The sequence below is a fragment of the Dasypus novemcinctus genome, chromosome 11 (assembly GCF_030445035.2).
Source record: "Dasypus novemcinctus isolate mDasNov1 chromosome 11, mDasNov1.1.hap2, whole genome shotgun sequence".
NCBI lineage: Eukaryota > Metazoa > Chordata > Mammalia > Cingulata > Dasypodidae > Dasypus > Dasypus novemcinctus.
Genome location: NC_080683.1, coordinates 118,357,225 through 118,381,685, shown reverse-complemented (window position 1 = coordinate 118,381,685; position 24,461 = coordinate 118,357,225). Strand labels below are relative to the sequence as shown.

At 43.0% G+C, this 24,461-nt stretch overlaps 1 protein-coding gene across 2 annotated transcripts in view; it reads right to left on the bottom strand.

Moving 5' to 3' along the window:
* Positions 1–24,461, bottom strand: part of ECT2L (epithelial cell transforming 2 like) — a 91,971-nt gene that overhangs the window by 44,377 nt on the left and 23,133 nt on the right. For both annotated transcript variants that reach the window (XM_058307549.1, XM_058307550.2), the window contains exons 5-8: positions 11,894–12,056; positions 3,574–3,826; positions 2,638–2,806; positions 1,825–1,960 (exon numbers count right to left, since the gene is read on the bottom strand). In XM_058307549.1, the coding sequence (XP_058163532.1) occupies positions 1,825–1,960; positions 2,638–2,806; positions 3,574–3,826; positions 11,894–12,056 (721 nt within the window). The remainder of the gene's footprint in view (positions 1–1,824; positions 1,961–2,637; positions 2,807–3,573; positions 3,827–11,893; positions 12,057–24,461) is intronic.

Sequence of the window (24,461 nt, the reverse complement as noted above, 5' to 3'; positions counted from 1 at the left end):
TATATATATTGTTATTGTACATGGGAGAAATTATCATATTTGTTCTGTTAACCACTGTTCATCTTGCACCACAGTATTCACTGTTTCTCTAATAAACTCATTTCTTTTCTAATTATAAAAGGAGAAAGTTAAATACACTTGCAACTCCATCACTGAGAGATAATTATCACTAACACTTTAGGTTATTTCCCCCCGGTCTTTTTCCTTTGAACACCCCCATGCAGAGAAACCTATGCACAAAATAAAATATGAAATCATAAAACCACACAAGTTTACAATGAGCTCCTTAAAATAGATTGTTTTCCTCTTCATTATGAATGTTTGAGTTACCAGTATTGATTGAAAAATATTTGCCATTTAAATAAATATCGAAGCCACCATTTGACTTCCACCACCCAGTGGTGACATAGCTCATTCCCAGGAGCAGGTCAGGTTGGAAAGTCATCGAAGCTGTAGATTTCCTCCAAAACTTCATACCACTTTCTGGAGGGCAGAGTTCAGCCGCACAGAGAACCACAGTGTGGAAGTGCCCTACTTTTTACCTGAACCCCTATCACAATCAAAATCAAATGAGTAATTATGGCACCATCTTCACATGTAAAGAAGACAACCGGGGGATGGGTGCCCTGTCACCCCATCTGTGCCCATCTGTGTTTAAAGCATGGATTTTGAACATTAGGGATACTCTCTATGGCCATGCAAAGAAGACCAAAGCTCTCATTTGCTTTCATGTGGATCCGCTGGGCTAGTGAGTCCTAAATGATGAGTCAGTTAGCAGATGCCAGAGGAGAAATTATTTCATATCTTAAAAGCAATCATTTGGGAAGTGGACTTGGCTCAATGGATAGAGCATCCGCCTACCAGATGGGAGGTCCATGGTTCAAACTCAGGACCTCCTTGACCCGTGTGGAGCTGGCCCATGCACAGTGCTGATGTGCACAAGGAGTGCTGTGCCATGCAGGGGTGTCCCCCACGTAGGGAAGCCCCACGCGCAAGGAGTGTGCCCCGTAAGGAGAGCCGCCCAGCGCAAAAGAAAGTCCAGCCTGCCCAGGAATGGCACCGCACATATGGCGAACTGATGCAGCAAGATGACGCAACAAAAAGAGACACAGATTCCCGGTGCCGCTGACAAGAATACAAGCAGACACAGAAGAACACACAGCAAATGGACACAGAGAGCAACGGGGGGAGGGGGGGAAGAGGAGAGAAATAAACAATTAAAAAAGCAATTATTTTGTTAGAAACAGTAAATCAATGAATATAGCTGCTTGAATGTCATGTGTTAGATATGTCCCTACATGTTATTAATATGTACATGTACATACATATGCACACTCATGCATGTAAAAATACTTGCTTCCTAGTCTTTTCTGCCTTCTTTTATTTTTCTTAGTATTCATATCAAAATTAAAATATATAACTTTATTATAGAAAGAATATATTCTAATTTAATGGCACCCTCATTGAACAAATCACAAAATAAGATTTCTGGCATTCTTCTTTTGAGGGTCAGTGGTTATGTAATACTAAATTCTTTGAGATCACCAAAGAAGTATTTTGAAATGATTCTTAAGCACCTAGGTCTTTTCTGGGTTAAGTGCACTGAATTCAATTAGAATTTGCTAGATAATAACAAATGCAAGGCAATTTTGGCCTTTAATGCTTTTTAAAAATAATTTTGATTTATGATGACTTTTCTTTAATTCCAATGTTTAAAACTCTCTTGGGCCTGTAAGTTCAGCTTAGGAGATGACTCATTCTTACACACATGGAGGCTGATACCACACACACAGGTCAGGGCTGGCCTCTTAGCACACTTGGTACCTCATAGGCAGGAATCCGAGATGATATTAAAATCAAGTGTGGCTGCAAAGCTGAAGAGTCGTCATAGTTTTTATAAACTCCACGTTCATTCTTCTTTGGTAATAAAGGGTAGGAATGGCTTCCAGAAACATTGCTTCTATAAGGAAAAGGGGGGAAATAAGTTTTCATTTTCTCTTAACCTGACTTAGAACAGTGAGCACTAGAATGTTCTTTGGCCATCAGCTCCTCGGTCCAAGGAGCAGGCATTGGTTCCCCAAGCTGGAGGAGGCAGCAAGTGGGGCCAGCCTGCCCCTGGGTCTCTCTCCTCAGAGGTGCATGGCTGGAAAGTATTATAGAACGTGCTTAGCTTCTGTGAGGACTTAAAATGAATCTAGTAAAATACTTACAGGTCTAAAACTGACATTTAAAAAAAGGAGGAGCCGAGAGATTTCCAATGCCCTCAATCAATCATCAGGGCCTTCTGATGACATCTCCTTTGTCACCACAGCCACCCCCATCCCCACATCAACTCTCAATCCATTAAAAAATTTTTTTTGTAGAAAGATGGTATTTTTGTTCAATAACTTTTTACAGAAAATGTACAAAAGCCCACAACTTCTTTGTGGGGTTAAGAATATTTGAAATAAAAAATGTGAATTATGTATTTCCCTCTTCAGAAGGCATGCTGAAGAAGCCCGTTCTTGAAGATTAAGGAATCACTGCTATTGCTACCCTGCGGGCTATGCGTTCTAGAAGACCCCTGCGTGTCAGCTGAGGTCTTGAAGATGGACTCTTGGATCATTCAACGGGCCTTCAGGAGAGAAGTTTGCTCACCGCTTGGGCAAAGCGTCCAGCGACGTCCGAATGAGCTGCTTCTCCCCAGCTTCCTGCAGTTCCACCCGGCCCTTCACAGATTGGGAGAGACGCGGCTGGCATCTGGATTTTAACAGTCTAGAGCAGCATGTTCCACTCACCCAAGGAGGCCGAACTTTGAATAGCTCCTCTGAAAAACAAACAGCAGCGGCTGGGCCGTTTACCTCACACTTCTCCCAGTCAAGACGACATGAACGCAGCATCAAAAATAGAGCTGTGCCGGGGTAAGGCACCAGCTGACAAGACTGACAACCATTTTCACGGGCCGCATTTGGGCCTCACCCTCTCAGCCCTGTGGCTGCAGGTCACGCATCATTTCAGGTCAAGACCAGGCTCAGAGGGTGAGCAGCTCCGTCCTCGAAGGCCCTGCTCATCAGCGTGTAGGCTTGCATCTGCTGCTGCCCTTCTTCTTGGCTAGAAGTAATTTCCTATTTGTTACAGCCGATTTTTTAAAACGTGGGTTTGTTGCTTGCTCTCACACGTTGTGCAATTTGGATGCCTTTACCACGAGCGCCTCCTGACCCCGTCGCTTCCACCCTTCTTGTAAAGAGCCCTTCTTCCTCCTTCGATTCCCATTGCCCCAGTCCTCCATTTCCACCACCCCACCTCTTCCGCCTTGATCCCATCCAGCTCCTGGCTTTTGCCCCTGTCCTTCCTTTTCTCTCTCCTCCTTCAGGTGTCTTAAACCCTGAGGAGCCACAACAGCGATGGAGGCTCTGTTCTCCTCTTTGCATATTTCAACCAAAGGGAAAAAGAGCTTGTCCTGAACATATTGAGACACTGCCACACGTGACATTCCAGAAAAAGCACTGCCTTCCTCTGTGGGAATGTGTATGCAAATGCGTTTATTTCTCAAGTATTTGGAAAAGATGTAATTAAAAAAAAAATACCACTCACTCTTACGGAGTGCAATTTTCCCCCAAATTATTTTCCGTAGGCACTTTTCTCTGTGTCTTTCCCAGAGCTCCTCGTCTTCTGCTTTGGGTTCATTCAGGGTCCCGTAAAGAGCAGCAGCTTCCCTGGGCGTGAGCCAGTCCAAGGTGGACAGGCAAGCGAGGTAGTGGTGCTTCCACGCCCCGTACTCCTTCTCTGCGGGGGTGTAGGGCAGAAACCAGCCAAACCTGGTGCATTTGGGCCTCCATAAGCAGTCCTTCAGAAAAAGGAGCGGGAGAAACACGGGTTGCAAACTCTTCTGAAAGACAGTTTTCTAATAATACTCTTTTTATTACATGGAGATTTCTGTTGCCATCTAAGCTTGACCTTGAGAAACAGGAAGCATAAGGAAAACATTCTTTGATGACTATATATTATACATGAATATGCCTTAGGCCTCATCTTTCTGATATTTCCATCTATTTTTGATGCTCATCCAATGCTTTCATAGCTTCTGGTCACTTTACCCCCAGACATGGAAAATTCTGTACCTCGCAATGGTCTCATCGTTTGTTCCAGACCAAATCCCCAGGGTGAGCAGCTTAGGTTGAGCTGCACAACATTGTCAATACGCAGCCATTTTTTGACAAAACCAGCAAATTTCATGTGGTTCAATCTAATTGAATATCTAGACAAAATACTATAAAAACAACTATTTGAAGGCATTCTAGAGCTACCAAGGCGACAGGACTGTGTAATCAAGACAGCAGAGAGGAGGGAAGTTGGAGAGGTGAGCCTACTGTCCGCATTGTTCTTCCTTCAAGGCAATTCCAGAAGAAAGCCCACCGGGCTGAGAGAGGGTGGAGGGTTGTGGAGTGACTCAGGAGCTCTAAGGAAATGTAGTAATTCCCCCAGGGAAGAGGACACAAAGTGAACCTGGGGCCCAGGCTTTCAGTAAAGACTCCCTTCAGTAAGGATGACACGAAATTAGACAAACTGTCAAAGCACTGAAGCCAGCCTTGGAACATCTCCTTCCCTGATTTAATTAAAGTGATCCATTCCTAGCCTAACAAAGTAACAGAAGAGTAAATTTCTCCCAGAAGATGATAAAATCATCCAGAGACTCAAATTACTGCCACTCTTTATACACAATATCTCCAACAAAAAATATAGGTACATAAAAAGAGCCCCATCTCTTGGGTTTTAGTAAGGTAGAGAGAACTTTATGGAATCTAGATATTGGGATTATCAGGCACGAACTTAAAACAAAACTGTAATTAATATGTAATTAATAGGTGAAAATTTTTGACAAAAGAATCAAATCAACATTCTAGAACTGTAAAATATAATAATTCAAATTTAGAAATCAATGGATAGGTTGAAGAGCTGAATGACTCCAGCTGAGGAGATAATTAGTAAATTGAAAGATAGGTTAGAAGAAAAATCCAGACTTAAAAATTGAAGGCCCAAAGGATTGAAAATATATATGACAGAATACAACATTTATGGGGAAGGGCAAATGAATCTAGCATATGAGTATTGGGATTCCAAGGGGAGAAGCGAAAGAACAGAGCAAAAGAAAAACATGAAGAGCTAACACCTGAGAACTTTTCCAAAGTGAGGAAAGACATTAAATCTCAGATTCCAAAATTACTGCAAAACACAAAAAGAATAAACACACACAGACACACACACACCTAAATACATGAAAGTAAAGTTGCTAAAAACAAAAGACAAAGAAAAAATTCTTAAAAGCAGCTAGAGGAAAGAGAGGGAGAAAACAGAAGAGATTAGTGCCTCGCTCCCACATGGGAGGCCCCTGGGTTCGGTTCCCAGTGCCTCCTAGAAAGAGAAAGACCAGCACACAACAGACAGACACAACAAATGTGAACAACGAGGGGACAGGGAGAAATAAATAAAATAAACCTTAAAAAAAAAGTTATTTAAGACATGAGACAAAGGAATATTTTCAAAATTCCGCTGAAAATTAACTTCCAACCTAGAATTCAAATTCCCACTGAAAATATCCTGCAAATATGAAAGTGAAATATATTTTTTAAAAAACAAAAACTAAGAGAATTTATGACTTGCACTAGGGTATTTATCATCTCCACTAGGGAAGCGGTAGTAGCTCAATTGATAGAGCCTCTGCCTACCACATGGAGGGTGCAGGGTTCGAGATCCAGGACCTCCTGACCCGTGTGATGAGCTGACCCACGCGTAGTGCTGCCGCACACAAGGAGTGTCGTGCCACGCAGAGGTGTCCCCCACGTAGGGGTGCCCCACGCGCAAGGAGTGCACCCCGCAAGGAGAACCGCACTGTGTGAAAAAGCAGAGCCTGCCCAGGAGTGGCGCCATACACATGGATTGCTGATGCAGCCAGATGACACAACAAAAAAAGGGACACAGTTTCCCGGTGCTGCATGACAATAATGCAAGTGGACACAGAAGAACACACAGAGAATGGACACAGACAGCAGGCAACTGGGGGGAAGGGGAGAGGAATAAATAAAATAAATCTTAAAAAAATAAAAAAGACCTGCACTAAAAGAAATACTAAAGGAAATACAGAAGGAAAATGACCCCAAAAGGAGACTCAGAGATGTAGGAAGACAAGAGATCAACAGAAAAAGTAAAGATATGGCAAATATATATGGACTAAATAAAACAATGGTAATAAAACCTTGTGAGGTTGGAAGTATATACATAAAATGTGTTTGTGTATTCATATTATTAAAATATTTGACAGCCAAAGCACAGAAACCAGCAATGAGGTAGGGTAGTTACAGGGTCCTGGGCCCCTTGCATTGTCTTAGAAGTGGTAAAATGACCCAAAGAGGTGTCTTTGATCATCACAAAATAACTGCTAAATATGTATAATTAGCCATCTAAAAAACCAGTCAATCCAAAAGAAGAGGTGAAAAATTTAATGAAACAAAACATTAAATTCACAGAACGAGTAAAAAATAAATAGTAGTATGTATTTTAACCCAAATGCAGAGGACAGTGGGAAGATGGGGGAGCAGGAAGCTCCAGAAATGAGTCCCTCCACCAAAACAACTATTGAACTGACAAGGACTATCTGAATCAACTCTTTGGAAACTCCGGAGTCTAGGGGAACCCTGTGCAGTAGCCAAGCAAGAGCTGGAGGAGTCGCCAATAAACCGCAGTAAGCACTGGTCAGTTTCGTCCTTCCTGTAGCAGCCATCCCCCCCACGTGGGAGACAGCGGTGGGGATGTCAGTCCAGGCTCCCGGTGCAGCTAACTGGCACTGCGTTGGCCTCTGGGGACGGCGTCCTCCAGGCTCCAGGGGTGTTTGGCCAGGTGGCTGATGGCCGCTTTGGTCAGCTACTGCGGACAGCTGGGGCCAGTGCTGAGGCTGCCACGGTTCTGAACCCCTTCCGACAAAAGCAGCAAAGGAAGCTTAAAGACAGTACTGCTCCTCAGAATTACAGAAAACAGTTTAAGGGCTTCAGGCACTGGGTGAGTCCTGGGTCAAGAAAATGAACGCAGTGTCAAAGGCCACAGAAGCAGCTCCTGGCGCCCTTGCAGGCCCCTGGTCCCAGGGCATCATGGGGCCAGCCTGCCCCTCCACCCTGGGCCCCTGGGCCTGTTCCAGAGGGAGGAGTGGCCCCTGTGTGCCTACTTGGGTACGTTTATGTCAGTGCCGCTCTATCAACCAACCTTTAACTAGACTGACAAAGAGAAAGAGAAGATGCAGTTAGCTAAAATCAGAAACGATGGGGCGGGGGTGGGGGGTGGGCATTATTACTGACCCCAAGAAATAAAAAAGACTATGAGAAGATACTATGAACAATTGTATGCCAACAAATTGGAGAACCTAGATTAAAGAGGTAAGTTCCTAGAAACTCACAAACTATCTACACTGATCAAGAAATAGAAGATCTCAATAAAACAATAACTAGTAAAGAGATTGAATCAGTCATCAAAAATCTCCCAACAAAGAAAAACCCAGGACCACGTAGCTTCACAGGGTAATTTTACCAAATACTCAATGAAGAATTAACATCAATCCTGTTCAAACTCTTCCAAAAAATGAAAGAGGAAGAAACACAGGAAGCAGATGTGGCTCAAGTGATAAGGCCTCTGCCTGCCATATGGGAGGACTCAGTTTCAATCCCTGGGATGTCCTGGTGAAAAAGAAGAGAAAGCATGTCTACACAGTGAGCCAGTGCCCACAGAGCAAGCTGAGTACCCACAAGAGTGCCCACATGGTGAGCCAGTGCCCATGCAGTGAGCCAGTGCCCACGCAAGTCTCTCACTAAAGAGAGACGAAGGGGAGAGTCAAAGTGAAGCACAGCAGAGTCCAGACCTGAGGTGGCACAATTGACAGGGAAACATTCTCCACATCAGAGGTCCCCAGGATTGAATCCCTCTGAATCCTAGAGGAGAAAGATGAGAAGACAAAAAAGAGAAATGGAGAAAGAAGATCACACAGCGAATGGACACAGACAGTAAAAACAGCAGGGCAGGGGAGAGAGGGGGGAAATAAATAAATAAATCTTTAAAAAAAAAAACAAAAGAAAGAAGAGGGAACCTTACCTAATTCATTCTAGGGGACCAACATCATCCTCGTTCCAAAGTCAGATAAGATACCACAAGAAAAGAAAATTACACACCAATATTTCATATTGATAAAATGCAAAAATCCACAACAAAATATTAACAAACCAAACCAAACAGCACATTAAAGGAATTATATATCATGATCAGGTGGGTATGTATCCCAAAATGCAAGGGTGATTCACCATAAGAAAATCAACTGGTGTAATATACCACACTAAAAGAATAAAGGGGGGAAGAACACGATCATCTCAACTGATGCAGAAAGGCACTGAACAAAGTCCAGTACCCCTTCTTGATAAAAATACATAGAACACTGGGCATACAAGGAAACTAACTCTACATGATAAAGGGCATACATGAAAAGCCCACAGCTGATACCATACACAATGGTAAAAGATTAAACTTTCTTTCTAAGATCAGGAAAAAGACAAGGATGCCCACTGTCACCACTGTTATTCAACACTGCCCTGGAAGTTCTAGACAGAGCAATTAGGCTAAAAGAAAGAATTGGAATGGAAGAAGTAAAACTTTCCCTATTTGCAGACACCCAGACCCTATAAACAGAAAATTCTGCGAAATTTATTTAAAAAGCTACTAGAGCTAATAAACTAATTCAGTAGAGTGGTAGGGTACAAGATTAGTACCCAAAAATCAGTAGTGTGTCTATACACTAGTAATGAACAATCAGAAGAAGAAACTAAGAAAAAATTCCATTTACAATAGCACCTAAAAGAATACAATATTTAGGAATAAATGGAACCCAGGAGGTAAAGGACTTATACACAGAAAACTATAAAACATTGCTATAAGAAATAAAAAACGACCTAAATAAATGGAAGGATATTCTGTGTTATGGATTGGAAGACTATTGTTAAGATGTCAGTTCTACCCAATGTGATTTACAGCTTCAACACAATCCCAGTCAAAATTCCAACAGTCTCCTTTGCAGAAATGGAAAAGTCAATCATCTAGTTTATAGAGAAGGACTGCTAATAGCCAAAGCTATTGAATGATGTGGAAGAAGAAGGATGTGGAATGATATGGAAGAATGAAAAGAAGAATGATGTGGAAGACTCACACTTCCTGATCTTAAAACTTATTACAGAGCCATAATAGTCAAAACAGCATGCTACCAGCACAAGGATGGACATAATAGACCAGTGGAAACAAATTGAGAACTCAGAAGTCAGCCCTCCTATTTATAGCCAACTGATTTTTGACAAGGTTGCCAAGCCTGCTCAATTGGGAAAGAAAAGTCTTTTCAACAAAAGTGCTGGAAAAGTGTATGTCCATATGCAAAAGAATGAAGGTAAATTTTTAATTTGTACCAAATACAAAAAATCAACTCAAAATGGATCAAAGACCTAACTATAAGAAACAGAACTATAAAACTCCTAGAAGAAAACATGGGGAAGCATCTTCAGGACCTTGTGTTCGGCAATGGTTTCTTAGACTTTACACCCAAAGCACAAGTAACAAAAGAAAAACTAGATAAATGGGACTTCACCAAAATTAAAACCTTTTGTGCCTCAAAGAACGTTGTCATGAAAGTAAGACAACAACCTACACAATGGGAAATATATTTGGAAATGACATATCCAATAAGGGTTTACTATCTAGACTATAGAAAGAAATCGTACAACTCAATAACAAAAAGACAAACAGCCCAATTGAAAAATGGGCAAAAAACTTGAATAGACACCCACCAAAGAAGATATATAAATGGTCAAAAAGCACATGCTTAACATCATTAGCCATTAGGGAAATTCAAAATCAAAACTACAATGAGACACCATTTCACAACCTCCAGAATGGCTACAATTAAAAAAAAAAGTGAAGTACAAGTGTTGGAGAGGATGTAGAGAAATAGGAACCCTCATTCATTACTCATGGGAATATAAAATGGTGTAGCAGCTGTGAAAGACAGTTTGGCAGTTTCTCAGAAAGTTAAGTATAGAATTATTATATGATCTTGCAAATCCCACTTCTAGGTGCATACCCAAGAATTCAAAGTAGGAACTCAAACAGATATTTGCCCACCGATATTCAAAGCACCATTATTCACAATTGCAAAAAGATGAAAGCATCTGATGAACACTTGATGAATGGTTAAGCAAAATGTGATACATATACATACTGGAATATTATTTGGATGTAAAAAAAGAATGAAGTTCCAATAACAGATGATCCTTGAAGAAATAATGTTGAATAAAAAAGACAGACACAAAAGGACAAATATTGTATGATCCCACTGATATGAAATGATTAGAATAAGTAGATTCATAGAGTCTTAAACTGAGGGACCAGTGTAAGAGTAGGGAATGGGGAGGTAATGCTTAAATTGTACAGAGTTTCTATTTGGGTGATGGAAAGCTTTGGTAATGGGTGGTGGTGATGATAGCACAACATTATGAATGTAATTAACATTGATTTACATATTTGAATGTGGTTAAAAGAAGAAATTTTAGGTTATATATATGTTACTAGAATTTTAAAATTTTTATACCCAATAATCAGTATTCACATAAATGTAAATAGACTAAATGCCCCAGTTAAAAATCAAAGTTCGCCAAATTATGCATGTTAAAAAATGAACAATCATCACCATATTCTGTTTATAAGATACATATCTTGGGCAACCGACTTTGGCCCAGTGGTTAGGGCGTCGGTCTACCATATGGGAGGTCCGCGGGTCAAACCCCAGGCCTCCTTGACCCCTGTGGAGCTGGCCCATGCGCAGTGCTGATGCACTCAAGGAGTGCCGTGCCACACAGGGGTGTCCCCCGCGTAGGGGAGCCCCACGCGCAAGGAGTGCACCCATAAGGAGAGCCGCCCAGCGCGAAGGAGGGAGCAGCCTGCCGAGGAATGGCGCCGCCCACACTTCCCGTGCCGCTGACGACAACAGAAGTGGACAAAGAAACAAGACGCAGCAAAAAGACACAGAAAACAGACAACCGGGGGAGGGGAAGGGAATTAAATAAATAAAAATAAATATTAAAAAAAAAAGATACATATCTTAAGTAAGGACATAGAATAATGGAAAGTAAAATGGATAGAAAACAATGTACCATCTAAATAACAACACTCAATTCTGAAGATTTTAAATGCTACAAATCCAGAGTTCACTATAGGTTTTCGCATGTGGCCCCTACATAGAGCCAGCAATTCTTTGAGGTCCAGATTTCAGCACAAGCCCACCCTGGAATGTTGTACAATTTAAAGGAGTAAAATGACTTGTCTTTAAAGTATGTCTACAATTACATTTGATAAAGTCTCTTAAAAGAAACTGAGGAGACAAATTGGTCAGAGATAGAATTAATTGTAAAGAATGTTGATTTTCAACAGCTGCTGCTGCTAACAGCTTTTAACTGTGGTGAAAAGATCTATATTTATATCCTTCACCTGACAGATTATGGTGGAGTAGAAATTTCCTAAGTGGACCTATCAGGAATAAAACAATATGTAAAAACCAAAACTCAAATAGGGTTTAATAAAGGAAAAGGACATTTAAACCAAGATAAAATATTTTCTAAATAACTGAATGTTTAAAGATTATTAAAATTACATGAAGAATTGAAATAACACATATCCCCTTATCTATAAAACAAATCACTGTGTTACCTCATTGCCATTTTTCTCTAACATGCACATTAATTATGGTTCAGGTACGCTTGACAATTGTTTTCAAGTAGACAGCCACCCAGAGTGCCAACAGCTGTCTTTACTTTCTATGACTACAAAGTGACAAGTGGAGAACCTGTTCAGCTAAGAACTTCCAGGGCCAGCTGACTTGTGCAGCTGCACACAGATCTTTTGGATTCAGAAAGGAAAATATATACAGAGAAATGCAGCGTGGTAACACTGTCGAGAAATCCACTTTGGCCACTTCCTTCCTTTCTGAAAACCAGTCTTGGACAAACCTGAAAAAGAAAGACGGAGAAATTTAGCTCAGAACACCAATATCTGAATTTGATTAAAAATTCATTATAAATATTGATCATTGTCCTTTCTCTAATGTCCTACCTATAAAAATTAATTAAAACCTAAATAACATGAAGTGACATTTAAAAAAAATATTCTATCCACTTTCAACTACCCATTCAAAAGAGAGACAGAAAACAAAAATGTCTGAAATCCATGGAAGAAAAATCCGAAATTCGTCTCGTTCTTTAAGCCATAAACCTGTTCTTCCCTCCCCCTTTACACCAAATCCAATAAACCACCAAGTCCTGTCGGCTCCACCTCTGAAATGCACCCCCCACTGCAGCTGCTTCTCTCCGCCTGCACCGCTACCCCTCGGGCACCAGCGGCCCCCACCACTCCCCCGGACGACCTCAGTGACCTTCTCGTTGTCCTCCTACTTCCAGTCTAGTCTTCCCAGAGACCACACCCCACCTTGTAGCGCAGGTGGTCTTTCAAAAATCTAAATTGGATAGTCCCACACTTAAAACCCTACAGTGACTACCCAATGCAATTAGGATAAAAACCTAGAGGTAACATCATACTGTATGGTAAAATATTAAATGTTTTCCTCCTGGAAGCAGATTTGGCTCAACAGATAGAGCATCTGCCTACCACATGGGAGGTCCAGGGTTCAAACCCCGGGCCTCCTTGACCCGTGTGGAGCTGGCCCATGCACAGTGCTGATGCACGCAAGGAGTGCCCTGCCATGCAGGGGTGTCCCCCGTGTAGGGGAGCCCCATGCTCAAGGAGCATGCCCCATAAGGAGAGCTGCCCAGTGCGAAAGAAAGTGCAGCCTGCCCAGGAAAGGCACCGCACACACAGAGAGCTGACACAGCAAGATGATGCAACAAAAAGAGACACAGATTCCCAGTGCCACTGGCAAGAATACAAGCAGACACAGGAGAACACATAGAGAATGGATGTAGAGAGCAGACAACTGGGGGGGGGTGGGAAGGGCCGGGAAGGGGAGAGAAATAAATTAAAAATAAATAAATAAATCTTAAAAAAAAAAAAGCTTTCCTCCTAAGATCAGGAACACAGCAAGAATGTCCACTGTCATTACTTCAGTTTAACATGCACCAGAGGTCCTGGCCAGTTTACAAGGCAAGAACAAAAAAAGAAAAGCTACTGGAAAAGAAGAGGTAAACCGTCCACGTCAAGTATCATGTATGTAGAATCTACACGATAACTATTAAAAACAACTAAAGAATCTACAGAACAATTTAGATTGTTGAACAATTAGTATAAAATTTTTTATAATTTCCCCTAATCTTTTTAACATCTGTAGGATCTGTGGCAATATCTTCCTTGTCATTCCTGAGAGTGATGCTTTGGGTTTTCTCTTTCTTTCTTTGATTATTCTTGCTAGTGTATCAGTTTTATTACTAATTCAGAAAAATAGCATTTGGTTTCATAGATTTTCTCTATTTATCCATTTTCTAATGTATTGGCTTCTAGTCCTGTCTTTATCATTTCTTTCCTTCCATTTATTTGGATGTAATTTGCTATTTTTTCCGCCTAGCTTCTTAAGATAGAAACTGAGGTAATTAATTTGAAAAGTTTTTATTCTTTTCTAATATGAATATTTTAAACTATAAATTTCCCTCCAAGCTCTGCTTTAGTTGCTTCCCACATTTTTAATTTGTTGTTTCATTATCACTCAGTCTCAGATATTTCCTCATTTTCATTGTGATTTCCTCTTTGACCATAAGTTATTTAGAAGTGAGTTAATTTCAAATATTTGTGGATTTTTTTAGATATTTCATTTTTATAAATTTCCAATATCACTCCATTATGGGTTAAAATATATACTTAAGATTTTAAATTTTGAAAAGCATTGAGTCTTATTTTGTGGACTAGGAAAGATCTATCTTGGTGAACATTATATGTGCCCCCAAAAAGAAAATATATTTGGAAGTTGTTTGGTTTAGATTTTTTAGGAAAGGGGTCTTAGATTATGCTTCAGGCTGTTTTGCTGGATATGTTTTTATTCACCATGGACTTACATTTTTAAAAATAATTTTTTAGCAAAGTAATACAAATTAGTTTAAAATAAATGGTGCTAAGAATTTTTAATGAAAAATTATAATCCTTCCCCTATTATAACCTTCCCTAATCTTGTCCCAAAGAGGAAACTATCTTCAATTCTTCTAGGATAATTGTGGGATGGCATATTTCTATTTAATTGTCACATATTCTATTTTGATTTGATTAACTTAAGACACTATTCATTGCATTCACATTATACTGAGTGATGGTTTTAGCTCCCTTATCCTACTTCCTCTTCCTGGCAATAACTATACCATAACTTTTAGTTAATTCTGTAAGAGTTTTCACTAGTATGACAATTATAATTAATATTGTTCAAAATACATTATGGCTACATTTCCTCCCTGGAGTTACCAACTGCCCCATTTAAATCATTGCTTAATTTTCTTTGAAATTGTGGCTGCTCTCCATTCTTTCCTTACCCCAGTTGAGGCACACACACACACACACACACACACACACACACACCCTTTTTCTTTGGATGGACACAGAGAGCAGACAACTGGGAGGGGAGAAGAAGGGGAGAGAAATTTTTAAAAAGTGGGGGAGGGTTTAAAGAAAGAAGAGGCGGCCTGCTTCAGCCCCCAAATCTGATGGTTGCTGGCGTATCGTTTTCTCCTCTCCTGGCCTCATGTTAAGTCACTGCTTTCTAGTTCCAGGTAGTCTTGTCACTTTCTGAGACAAAACAGAGATGCTTAAAACGAACGTGTTGGCATGCCAGTCTGTGGAGGCATGTGCGTGTGCACACGTGTGCGTGCGGTGTGAGCAGGAAGGACCGGCAGCAGATGACATCACCGACAGCAGCGTCTCCTGGGGCCTCCTCAGTCCCGCCGATAGAAACGTGCATAATAACCACCCTTTCCTTGGAAAGGGATGAGCCTTCAAGCTGAACGAGACTGTGACATGCCAAGAGCAGGTCCTCTCTGGTGGACGACGACCTCACAGCGCACCTGAGGTCGCCCTCGGAGTCCTTTGCTAGTCCTTGAGATACAGCGTCTATCACTGTTCTTTGGAATTATAAAACAGATTGATGAAATAAGACGCAAAACGGAAATCATTTCAACCTCCTTTTCAAAGAAGGACCTCATGGATTAGGCCAGTAAACCCTGAGAAAATAGGATCTTCACCAAGTTTTATCCCAGCCCTCTACCAACCTGCGGCTTCTGCTATTCCGTCCTAGCAGAGCAAAAGGGGAGACCTGAATGGGACTGACTTTTCAAGGTGTGCCTCAAGTCTGTATATTTTATATTTGTTCCTTGTCTGCACTGTTACAAGGACAGGTTCAAATATAATGAACATCATGCAAGAAGGAAGGAAAGTGCTTTAGTCACATGAGCAGAACTGGGGGTGTTTGCAGCTATGGCTCGGTGCATTTTAGTTGGTGTCACAGAGTCAGAAATCCATGAAGAAAAATAACATGCAATGAGAAAATGAACAAAATGTACTTTGCTCCTTTACTGTGACAAGGATAATTGAAATAGTTCATGATAATGCTTTGCAGCGTGCTTCTGGAAGCACAATGTGTGCTTTGCAAAAAACAACAAAGCTCAGTGAGATGGGACTTCAGTCTAGTTCTCTGCTCTCCAATTTCTGGTAAGAAGTGGAAAGGATCTGCCAAAATGGCACTGAGGATGGCTGGGAGAAGAGCTTGGGGGGGCGTCCCACAGAGGGGCGCGTGGGCTTGGGGGGCTCCGCTTTCTGGTTGCCGAGGCAGCTCTCCAAGGTCTGGTCTAGCAGCTTCTTACAAATACTTAGTGGCGCGGGGCGTGTCTGCAGAGCCTGTGCACCCCAGATTCAGTCCCTGGTGCGGGTTTTAAGGGGCTCCAAGGAGCTGAGCCGGTGTGAGTGGCACCTAAGCAAGCGGAATTACAGAAACTGGGAAGACCCCTGAGTTCCAAGGACAAGGAAGGCAAATTGGAAGTAGGTAAGTATCACCAGCCATTTAACTGGGCCCTTGGATCTAACAAGGAGCTCACTCTAAAACAGTAATTAAAGATACGTCTAAAGAGGTGGCTAAAGGATGTTCATCTAAGCATTGCTTACAGTATCAGAAACTAGGAAACAAGTTAAATGTCTAACAATATTAATTAGATAGTTATGGTATAACTATAAACTTGAATTGAGCTTCCAAGAAATCAGCAGGTTGAACTGACAAAGGAACCCATGTACTAATTTCAAATTCCTAGAAGTGCTGGGGAATATAACAAAAAACATTAAAACATAATCTATTCCAAAAGAAAAGTAAGGGAAGTGGATATGGCTCAAGCAGTTGAGCACCTGCCTCCCACATGTGAAGTCCCAATGCCTCCTAAAGAGGACCCAAAAAAACAGCAAGGAGACAACAAGCAGATATTGATCAACAACAACAACAAGCAGAACATAAGAAAAAACAAATGAGCAGGGAGTGGATGTGGCTCAAGCAGTTGAGCACCTGCCTCCCACACGGGAGGTCCCAGGTTTGGTTCCTGGTACCTCCTAAAGAAAAAACAGAAAAGCAAAAAAAAAAAAAAAAGAACAATGAGGAAACATAACAAGCGCAAGCAAAGAGCAAAAACAATGAGCAAACAGATGTGAGAGCCATCCCGGGGCGGGGAGAAAAAAAGAAAAGTAATAGAAAAGGTTACAAAAATCACTAGGTTACAGAGATAAAGACTTGCAAAATTTAGGACAATGATTAGGAGATGAAACAGTTATTCACAGGAGAGCAAAGTCCAGTTTTAGTCACTCGAGCAGAGCTTTCCTCCTGAGAGGGTCCAAAATGCCAGGCCCAAGAAGCAAGGCGGCTTGCCATCTCCCGGGCTACAAGGAGAGGCCTGGGGGAAATCAGAGCAGCTTTGCCGACACCTGGGCACCACGTCCAAATGGAGGTGCTGCGCGTTGGCTACTCCATGTTACTACATAAACATACACTGGTGAGAAAGTGAGAAACCCATGGGGCCCCCCGAAGAGGGAGAGGCAAACCTGGAGTCACAGCCTGCTCCCACAAACCAGGGCAGATACCCTCTGCATGGAAACAACCTCAAAATACAGCCCCAGGAGGGAACACCTGTGTCTCCATTTGCCAGGGCTGCTGTGATGAAAGACTACAGACTAGCTGGCTTAAACAAAAGACTGTCTTGTCTCACGGACCTGGAGGCCCGCTCTCTCCCCAGGAGTCGTAAAACCATGGGCTCCTGAAGGAAGGACATAACACCACCTTGCCCAAAAAATTAAGCCTGAATCTGATCAGGCCTCAACTACTTTTTTACTTGCGGGAAACACAGAAAAGAAGGCGCAATCAGTCAAACACAGGCTGCAAAACTATAGAACAAATGGCTCCATTTTTCCAATGAACAAATTGCAAGGGTAAAATTACAGAGAAAGGGAAAGAAACCTATAAGTGAAAAGAAACTCAGGAGTCGTATCAACCAATTACGATGTACGGAATTTATTCGGGTCCTGATTTGAATCCATTTTTTTTTAATTAAGAAGTTATAAAAATGATTTAGAAATTATTAATTTTGTAGGTTGATAATGGTATTGTAGTTAGATTTTGAAAGGAGTCTTTTCCTTTTAGAATTCTTAAAGGGGTCCGTGAGCTTGAATTGAAATTCAAAAAAACATTTATAACAACAACAACAAATTATTCTTGAGGGGATTATGGGGGTGGATATGATCTATTTATTAAAGAATACACAGTACAGTGTGGACTTAGTAAGGGCTCTGTGGTTTTCACCTGACTGGCAAAGGGGTCCGTGGAGCAAAAAGGTTAAGAACCCCTGATTTAGAGATATATACTAGCATATCAATGTAGGAAATAGTATGATGTCTGAGCTTTGCTTCAAAATAATCGAGAATATTTGGGGCATGGGTGGAACTGGGGAATACTAAGAAATTGATTTTGTCCAGGAGTAGATGATCATTGTTAACAACAGGTGTTGAGTTTTGGGGTGTTTTAGTTTACCAAAGGGCTGCAATGCAATATATGAAAAACATGTTGTGTATTATAAAGGGAATTTATTTTGGGTAAAAGCTTACAGTTCTGAGACTGAAAAAATGTCCAGATCAAGGCACCATCAGAGATGCTTTCTTGCCAAAGGTCAGCTGCTGGCAGATGCTGGGCTCCTGCCAGGTGGCAAGGCAAGAGGGCGGCCAGTCCCTGCCATCTCCTCCAGGCCACTTTCTCTTCCAGCTCAGCTGGGGATGATCAAGCACATTGAGAGGCTGGTCTCTTCAGTTTTGAGCTGCCCCATGAGCCTTCCCTCATGGGGGCCTCCTTGCTTCAGATTGGGCTGCTAGCGATTCTCAATCCTCTCTCACAGAGCAAGGTCAAAATGGCAGCTGCCTATCTCTCTCTGTTTCTGCTTCCAGTTCTCAGTTTATATAAGACTCCAGCTAGGAGGCGGACTTGGCCCAGTGGTTAGGGTGTCCGTCTACCACATGGGAGGTCCGCAGTTCAAACCCCGGGCCTCCTTGACCTGTGTGGAGCTGGCCCATGCGCAGTGCTGATGCGCGCAAGGAGTGCCCTGCCGCGTAGGGGAGTCCCACGCGCAAGGAGTGCGCCTCGTAAGGACAGCTGCCCAGCGTGAAAGAAAGTGCAGCCTGCCCAGGAATGGCACCACACACACAGAGAGCTGACACAACAAGATGATGTAACAAAAAGAAACACAGATTCCTGTCCCACTGACAACAACAGAAGTGGGTAAAGAAGACAACGCAGCAAATAGACACAGAGAACAGACAACCAGGGTGGGGGGGGGGGGGAGGGGAGAGAAATAAATAAATAAATCTTTTAAAAAATAAAAAAAGGATTATTTAAAAAAAGACCCCAGCTAGATGGTGGAGAGGAACTCTGGGTCATACCTCACTGATGTAGTCTAATCAGAGGCCTTAATGCGACCTAATCAAGTGATCTAATCAAAAGATCCCTTAATGCAATCAAAGGGCCTCATACCCACAGGAATGGATCGGTTTTGGGATTCATGAAATTTCAAACAATCACATGGGGGTTTCATAATATTATTGTTATTTAAGTTTGAAATTTTCCAAAATAAAGAAAAGATAATTCCTAGTAAGCAACCTATCCCACTGATGACTTTTTCCAGTAACTCTCAGTGGCTGTTGTGCATATGGGAGCAAAAGAAAGCTGCGTTAATTCAAGACTGGGATTTTGGAAGATGAATGTGATGAAAAGACAGAGGAGAAAGGGAGTTTCAGAGAGTTGGAATGCATATTAATAAAATGATGGGTCATGGCTTTCAAGTGGATTAAGCAGACCAAAGGCAAGAACTGACTGATTGGGGGAAGCAGAAGAGTAATGGACTAGAAGAATGAGTGAGTCAAACAGCAGTCAGAGTGGAGACAGTTGAACAAGCAAATTGAAGATGAGGGAATGCCTCAATCACTGATTTTGGATGTGATGCAATTACTGTGGAGTCATTGGCTAAAGCAGAATGGGGATAAAAATCATTCTGGATAAGAAGGCCAAACAACTGAGAATCCAGGGTATTAGGTGGATTTTCTACATGGATACTGGTATTGGTTGAATTATATCCCCCCAAAAAAGATACTGGGGTACTAATCCCTCAAACCTCAGAATGTGCCTTTATTTGGAAATGAGGTTTTTGAAGATGTGGTTAGTTAAGATAAGACCTGTGACAGTTTGAGTCTTTCATGGACCCAGAAAATTATGTTCTTAAGCTAATCCATTTCTGTGGATATAAAACCAATTTAGATGGGATCTTTTGATTAGGTCACTTGAGTAAGGCATGACCCAGGATGGGTCTAATCCTCTTACTAAAGTCCTTTATAAACTGGAGTAAGATGAAGAGAAAAGTGCACAGAGACAGAGAAAAAGCCACACGAGCAGAGAGAATGCCATGAGAGCAAGGAGCTGGAAGTAACAGAGCCTGGAGGAAAAGGCAGGGACCGGCAGATGGGCCCACCGTAGCCTGCCACGTGAGAAGTCAGGGCCACCAGCAGCTGGTCCTCAGCAAAAGAAGCGTTGCCTGATGAAGCCTGGACTTGGACATTTTCACAGCCTCGGAACTGTAAGCTTTTAAGTTAATAAATCCCCATAGTAAAAGCCATCACATTTCTGATACGTTGCCTTGGCAAGCTTTAGCAAACTAAAACAAGACCAGACTGGCTTAGGGTGGGCCCTAATCCAACAGGACTGGTTTCCTTATAAGAAGGGAGAATTTGGACACACAGAGAGACACGAGAGGGGAAAAGGCCATGTGAGGAGACACACAGGAGGAGGAGATGACCACATGACGACAGAGGCAGGCATCGAGTGACGCCACCGCCCCCAAGGACGACTGACCACCGTGAGCAGCCAGGAGAGAGGCATGGAATAAATTCTTTCTACAGACGTCAGGGGCAGCCTGGCCTCAGCAGGACCTTGATGCCAGACTTCTGGTCTCCAGAACTGTGAGAGAACACATTTCTGTTGTTTTAAGCCACCCAGTTTGCGGTGCCCCAGGGAACTGCGACAGATATCAATGTCACAGAAAATAATGGTTGTGTCTGTGGCCTGAAGTAAGTGGAGAATCATGCACTGTGGTCAGAAGAGAGTGAGGCTGGGGAGACTGTAACAAGTTTTTTTGTTGTTTTTTAAAGATTTAAAAATTATTTGCCTATACTGGTCCATATACAGTTACGTGGGCGCACATAGGCACAAAAACAAAAGGTTTTTTCTGGTTGGTGGTATTATGGGTTATTGGTGTTCTCTTCTTTTAGCTTATGTACGTTTTCTAACATTTCTACAAAAGCGGGGTGTTACTCATGAATGGTCAATGAAGTCCCCCAGCTGTCACACGCGTCATCCCCTGGGGACGAACCACTCTTTCTCCTCGTCTCTCCTTCTCTCACACCAGTTCATCCTTCACGACCCAACCTAAATGTCTCATCCTCAGGGAAGACTGCCTAGCTCCCCTGGATTAGGATTGGTCCCTGTGGCAGTTTGATATTATTTAATTATGGATTCCAGAAAGCATTATTATTAGATTAAGCTTGTAAACTGGTCTGTTCCTCTGTTGTGATAACCCTTTGATTGTATTAGATTCAGCTGAGATATCAGATTAACTTTTGTTAAGATTAGGGCTTTGATCCAACCACGTCATTAGAGTGTGACTCAGTGTTGTGTACCAGCCCCCTCGGGCTGATTAAACAGACTGTGGACACCCAGAAGCAGATACACAGGAAGAGAGCGTGTGCCATAGACACAGCCCTGGGAAGAGAGCTGAGCCTGGTGGTCTCCAGCTGGCCTTGTGGAGAGAGCAGAGCAGCTGAGCCTGGAAAGAAACGAGCCCCCAGGAGAGAGATGAGCCCTATGCCAGCCTACAGCTGAGACCGGAAGAAGCTGGGACCACGGAGCCTTACGAGGAAGGAGGAAGGCTGAGCCCTTGCAGACGTCGCCCGCCATCTTGCGTCAACATGCGGCAAACAGACTTTGGGTGAGAAAGTACCTCTTATGGTACCTTGAGTTGGACTCTTCAGGGCCAGGTAACTGTAAGCTTCTACCCCAAACAAACACCCTCTATAAAAGCTAACAGAGTCCTGCCTCTTTGCACCAGCTCCCCTTGGGCTGACCAATACAGTCCCCGTCACATTGCTTTTGCCACTTAGCACAGTGGTCATTTCTTTGCTTCTGGCTGGCCAGGCTCGCCTCGGGTTGGGGTGACTACAGGGCAGTGTGCACACACAGACTCATCACTGCTGTGGAGCTGCAGGACGACTTCCCGTGTATGGGCAGGAGGCGATATGGAACGAGAAGTACAGCTGGAATCAGCACGGTAGGGTCGAGTTGTCTGGCTGGTTAAAAGCTAGTTTTGCAACATAGGGGCAGCTATATAAGATGATTATATTGTAGTTTTAGCATGGTGTACCTGGGGGAACTGCCAAGACCCCCCCACCTCCCTAGCAGGCTGGCGAAGCCTGCCCCTCTAGGAGATGGCTGTCACTCACTGACGACACCCTGCGGAGTGCCATCTCCCACCCTTTCAGGTGGACGTGTACTAGGGTGTAATCTGGGCATTAGTTTTGTGGGCTCATCCTCCTTGGTCCTCAAGCATGGTCCTTTCTTAGACTCGTTCACCGTTTAAGGTCTTTCTCCTCCAAATCCCCATAAAAGAACATTGGCCACCTGGCTCACTGCTGTGTGCCAGCACCTGGCATAGTGTTTGCAACTTGCAGGGGCTAAATAAAGGCATGTAAATTAGAATAAAGAGCGGAGAAAATAATAAAAGTTGAAGAAGAGAAAATCGCTGCTTCTGTTAGTTCCCCCTAATGTTGCCATAACGAATTACCGCAAACTTTGAATATCTTGAAAAAATTCCTCCCTCCTACGGAACCACCCATATGAACATTGTCTTCTGATGATCTCTCCTTTTTTTGTTGATGATGATGTCATTGGGAGCGTTTGTACATCTTCATTCATTCAACAAAAATTTATTGGGACAGCAGGAGTCAACAGTCTTTGTCTTGTGGAGCTTACGTTCTAGTGGGGTTGGCAGACAATAAATAAGTGAATGTATAACATGAAGTCAGGAGCCTCTAAGTGCTCGAAAGAGGAGTAAATATTGTAAAGAGACAGGAGTACTTTTACTCACAAAATGAGAAGGGAGGCCTTTGAGCTTGGACGTTGCCTAATGGGGGCCAGGGGCCCCTCCATCCTCGCTCTCCCTGGCCCCCCCCCACTCAATAAAGCACTTTTTGGCTTCTGGCTTCTCCTTTCCTTTTAAATTCTAATATTTTCTGTCTTAGCTTCCTCCACCCCTGAAATCACCCAACACCCAACGCTAAGCTGTCCCATGGTTGCCCACGCCACATCACCTTCTGGGAACAGAACACGCCTCGGGGGAAGAGTCAGGAGACCCAATTGTCCCAACATGTTTGGACACAGAGAAAACAATTCATTTCAAAGCACCCACATTGTGCACCTGTGAATACTCCCCTCTCCTCTCTATACCTCCAGCAGAAATATTCTTTCAAAGGTATATTCAGTAAATCAGAGCAATGGAGTTCTATATTAAAAGTCGTCCTACAACATGGATGAAACTGGGGGACATTATGTTGAGTGAAGCAAGCCAGACACACAAAGACAAATACTCCATGATTGCATTACTATAAACCAAATGTATTGTGTAACATACTGTATGGTTCAAAATAAAATGTATAGGTATCCAATACATTTAATTGAGAAATGTATGTTTTTATTCAACTGTGTTTTCTTTTTAGTTTTTAATTGTTTATATGTTAAATTACTAAATGTACAAAATAAAGTTTAAAATATGGAAAAAAAAAAAGTTGGCCTAAAAGTATGGTGTCTCTGAAAGCTGTGATGACAGCTAGTCCTTCCTGGGCTGTTGGATGGTCTCCTGCTCCCCCAGCACACGGGCGTATGCAGGCACACACACATGCACATGCACACACACACACATGCACACACCAGGCACGCACACACGTGCACACGTACATGTACCAGGTGCACATACATGCACACATGCACACACCAGGCACGTACACACATGCACACACACCAGGCGTGCACACACGTGCATATGCTCGCTCATGCAGGGGTGCACCCAGCACAGGACCCGCAGTCTGTCCCCGCCCGGGGAATGCAGTTGCAGGAATGTTTCCTACCCGCCTAGAAAGGCTACAAGTTCGAACAGCTTCAGCCCTGGAGCAAAGGCCTGTGTCCGGGGCGTTTCCTGCTGAGTGAAGGCACCTGGAAACCAGTTCCACCAGTGTGCTAAAGACACTGACTCTGAGGTCTCTTCAAGAGTGACAGCCAGGGACCCCGCGGTTCCCTTCGGGAAGTCACAGGAAAGCAGGGAATGGCACCACGGGAAACCAGTAGACATGGGGACAGATAAACACCACGTATGGGGGGGTGGGGGAGGAGGCACGATAGAGGCATTTAAAAGATACTTTGGGGAAATGGACTTGGACCAGTGGTTAGGGCATCCGTCTACCACATAGGAGGACCATGGTTCAAACCCCGGGCCTCCTGACCCGTGTGGAGCTGGCCCATGCGCAGTGCTGATGCGCGCAAGGAGTGCCTTGCCACGCAGGGGTGTCCCCGCGTAGGGGAGCCCCACGTGCAAGGAGTGCGCCCTGTAAGGAGAGCCGCCCAGCGCGAAAGAAAGTGCAGCCTGCCCAGGAATGGCCCCGCACACACGGAGAGCTGACACAGCAAGATGACGCAACAAAAAGAAACACAGATTCCCGTGCCGCTGACAACAACAGAAGGGGACAAAGAACACGCAGCAAATAGACACAGAGAACAGACAGCCGGGATGGGGGAGGAAGGGGAGAGAAATAAATAG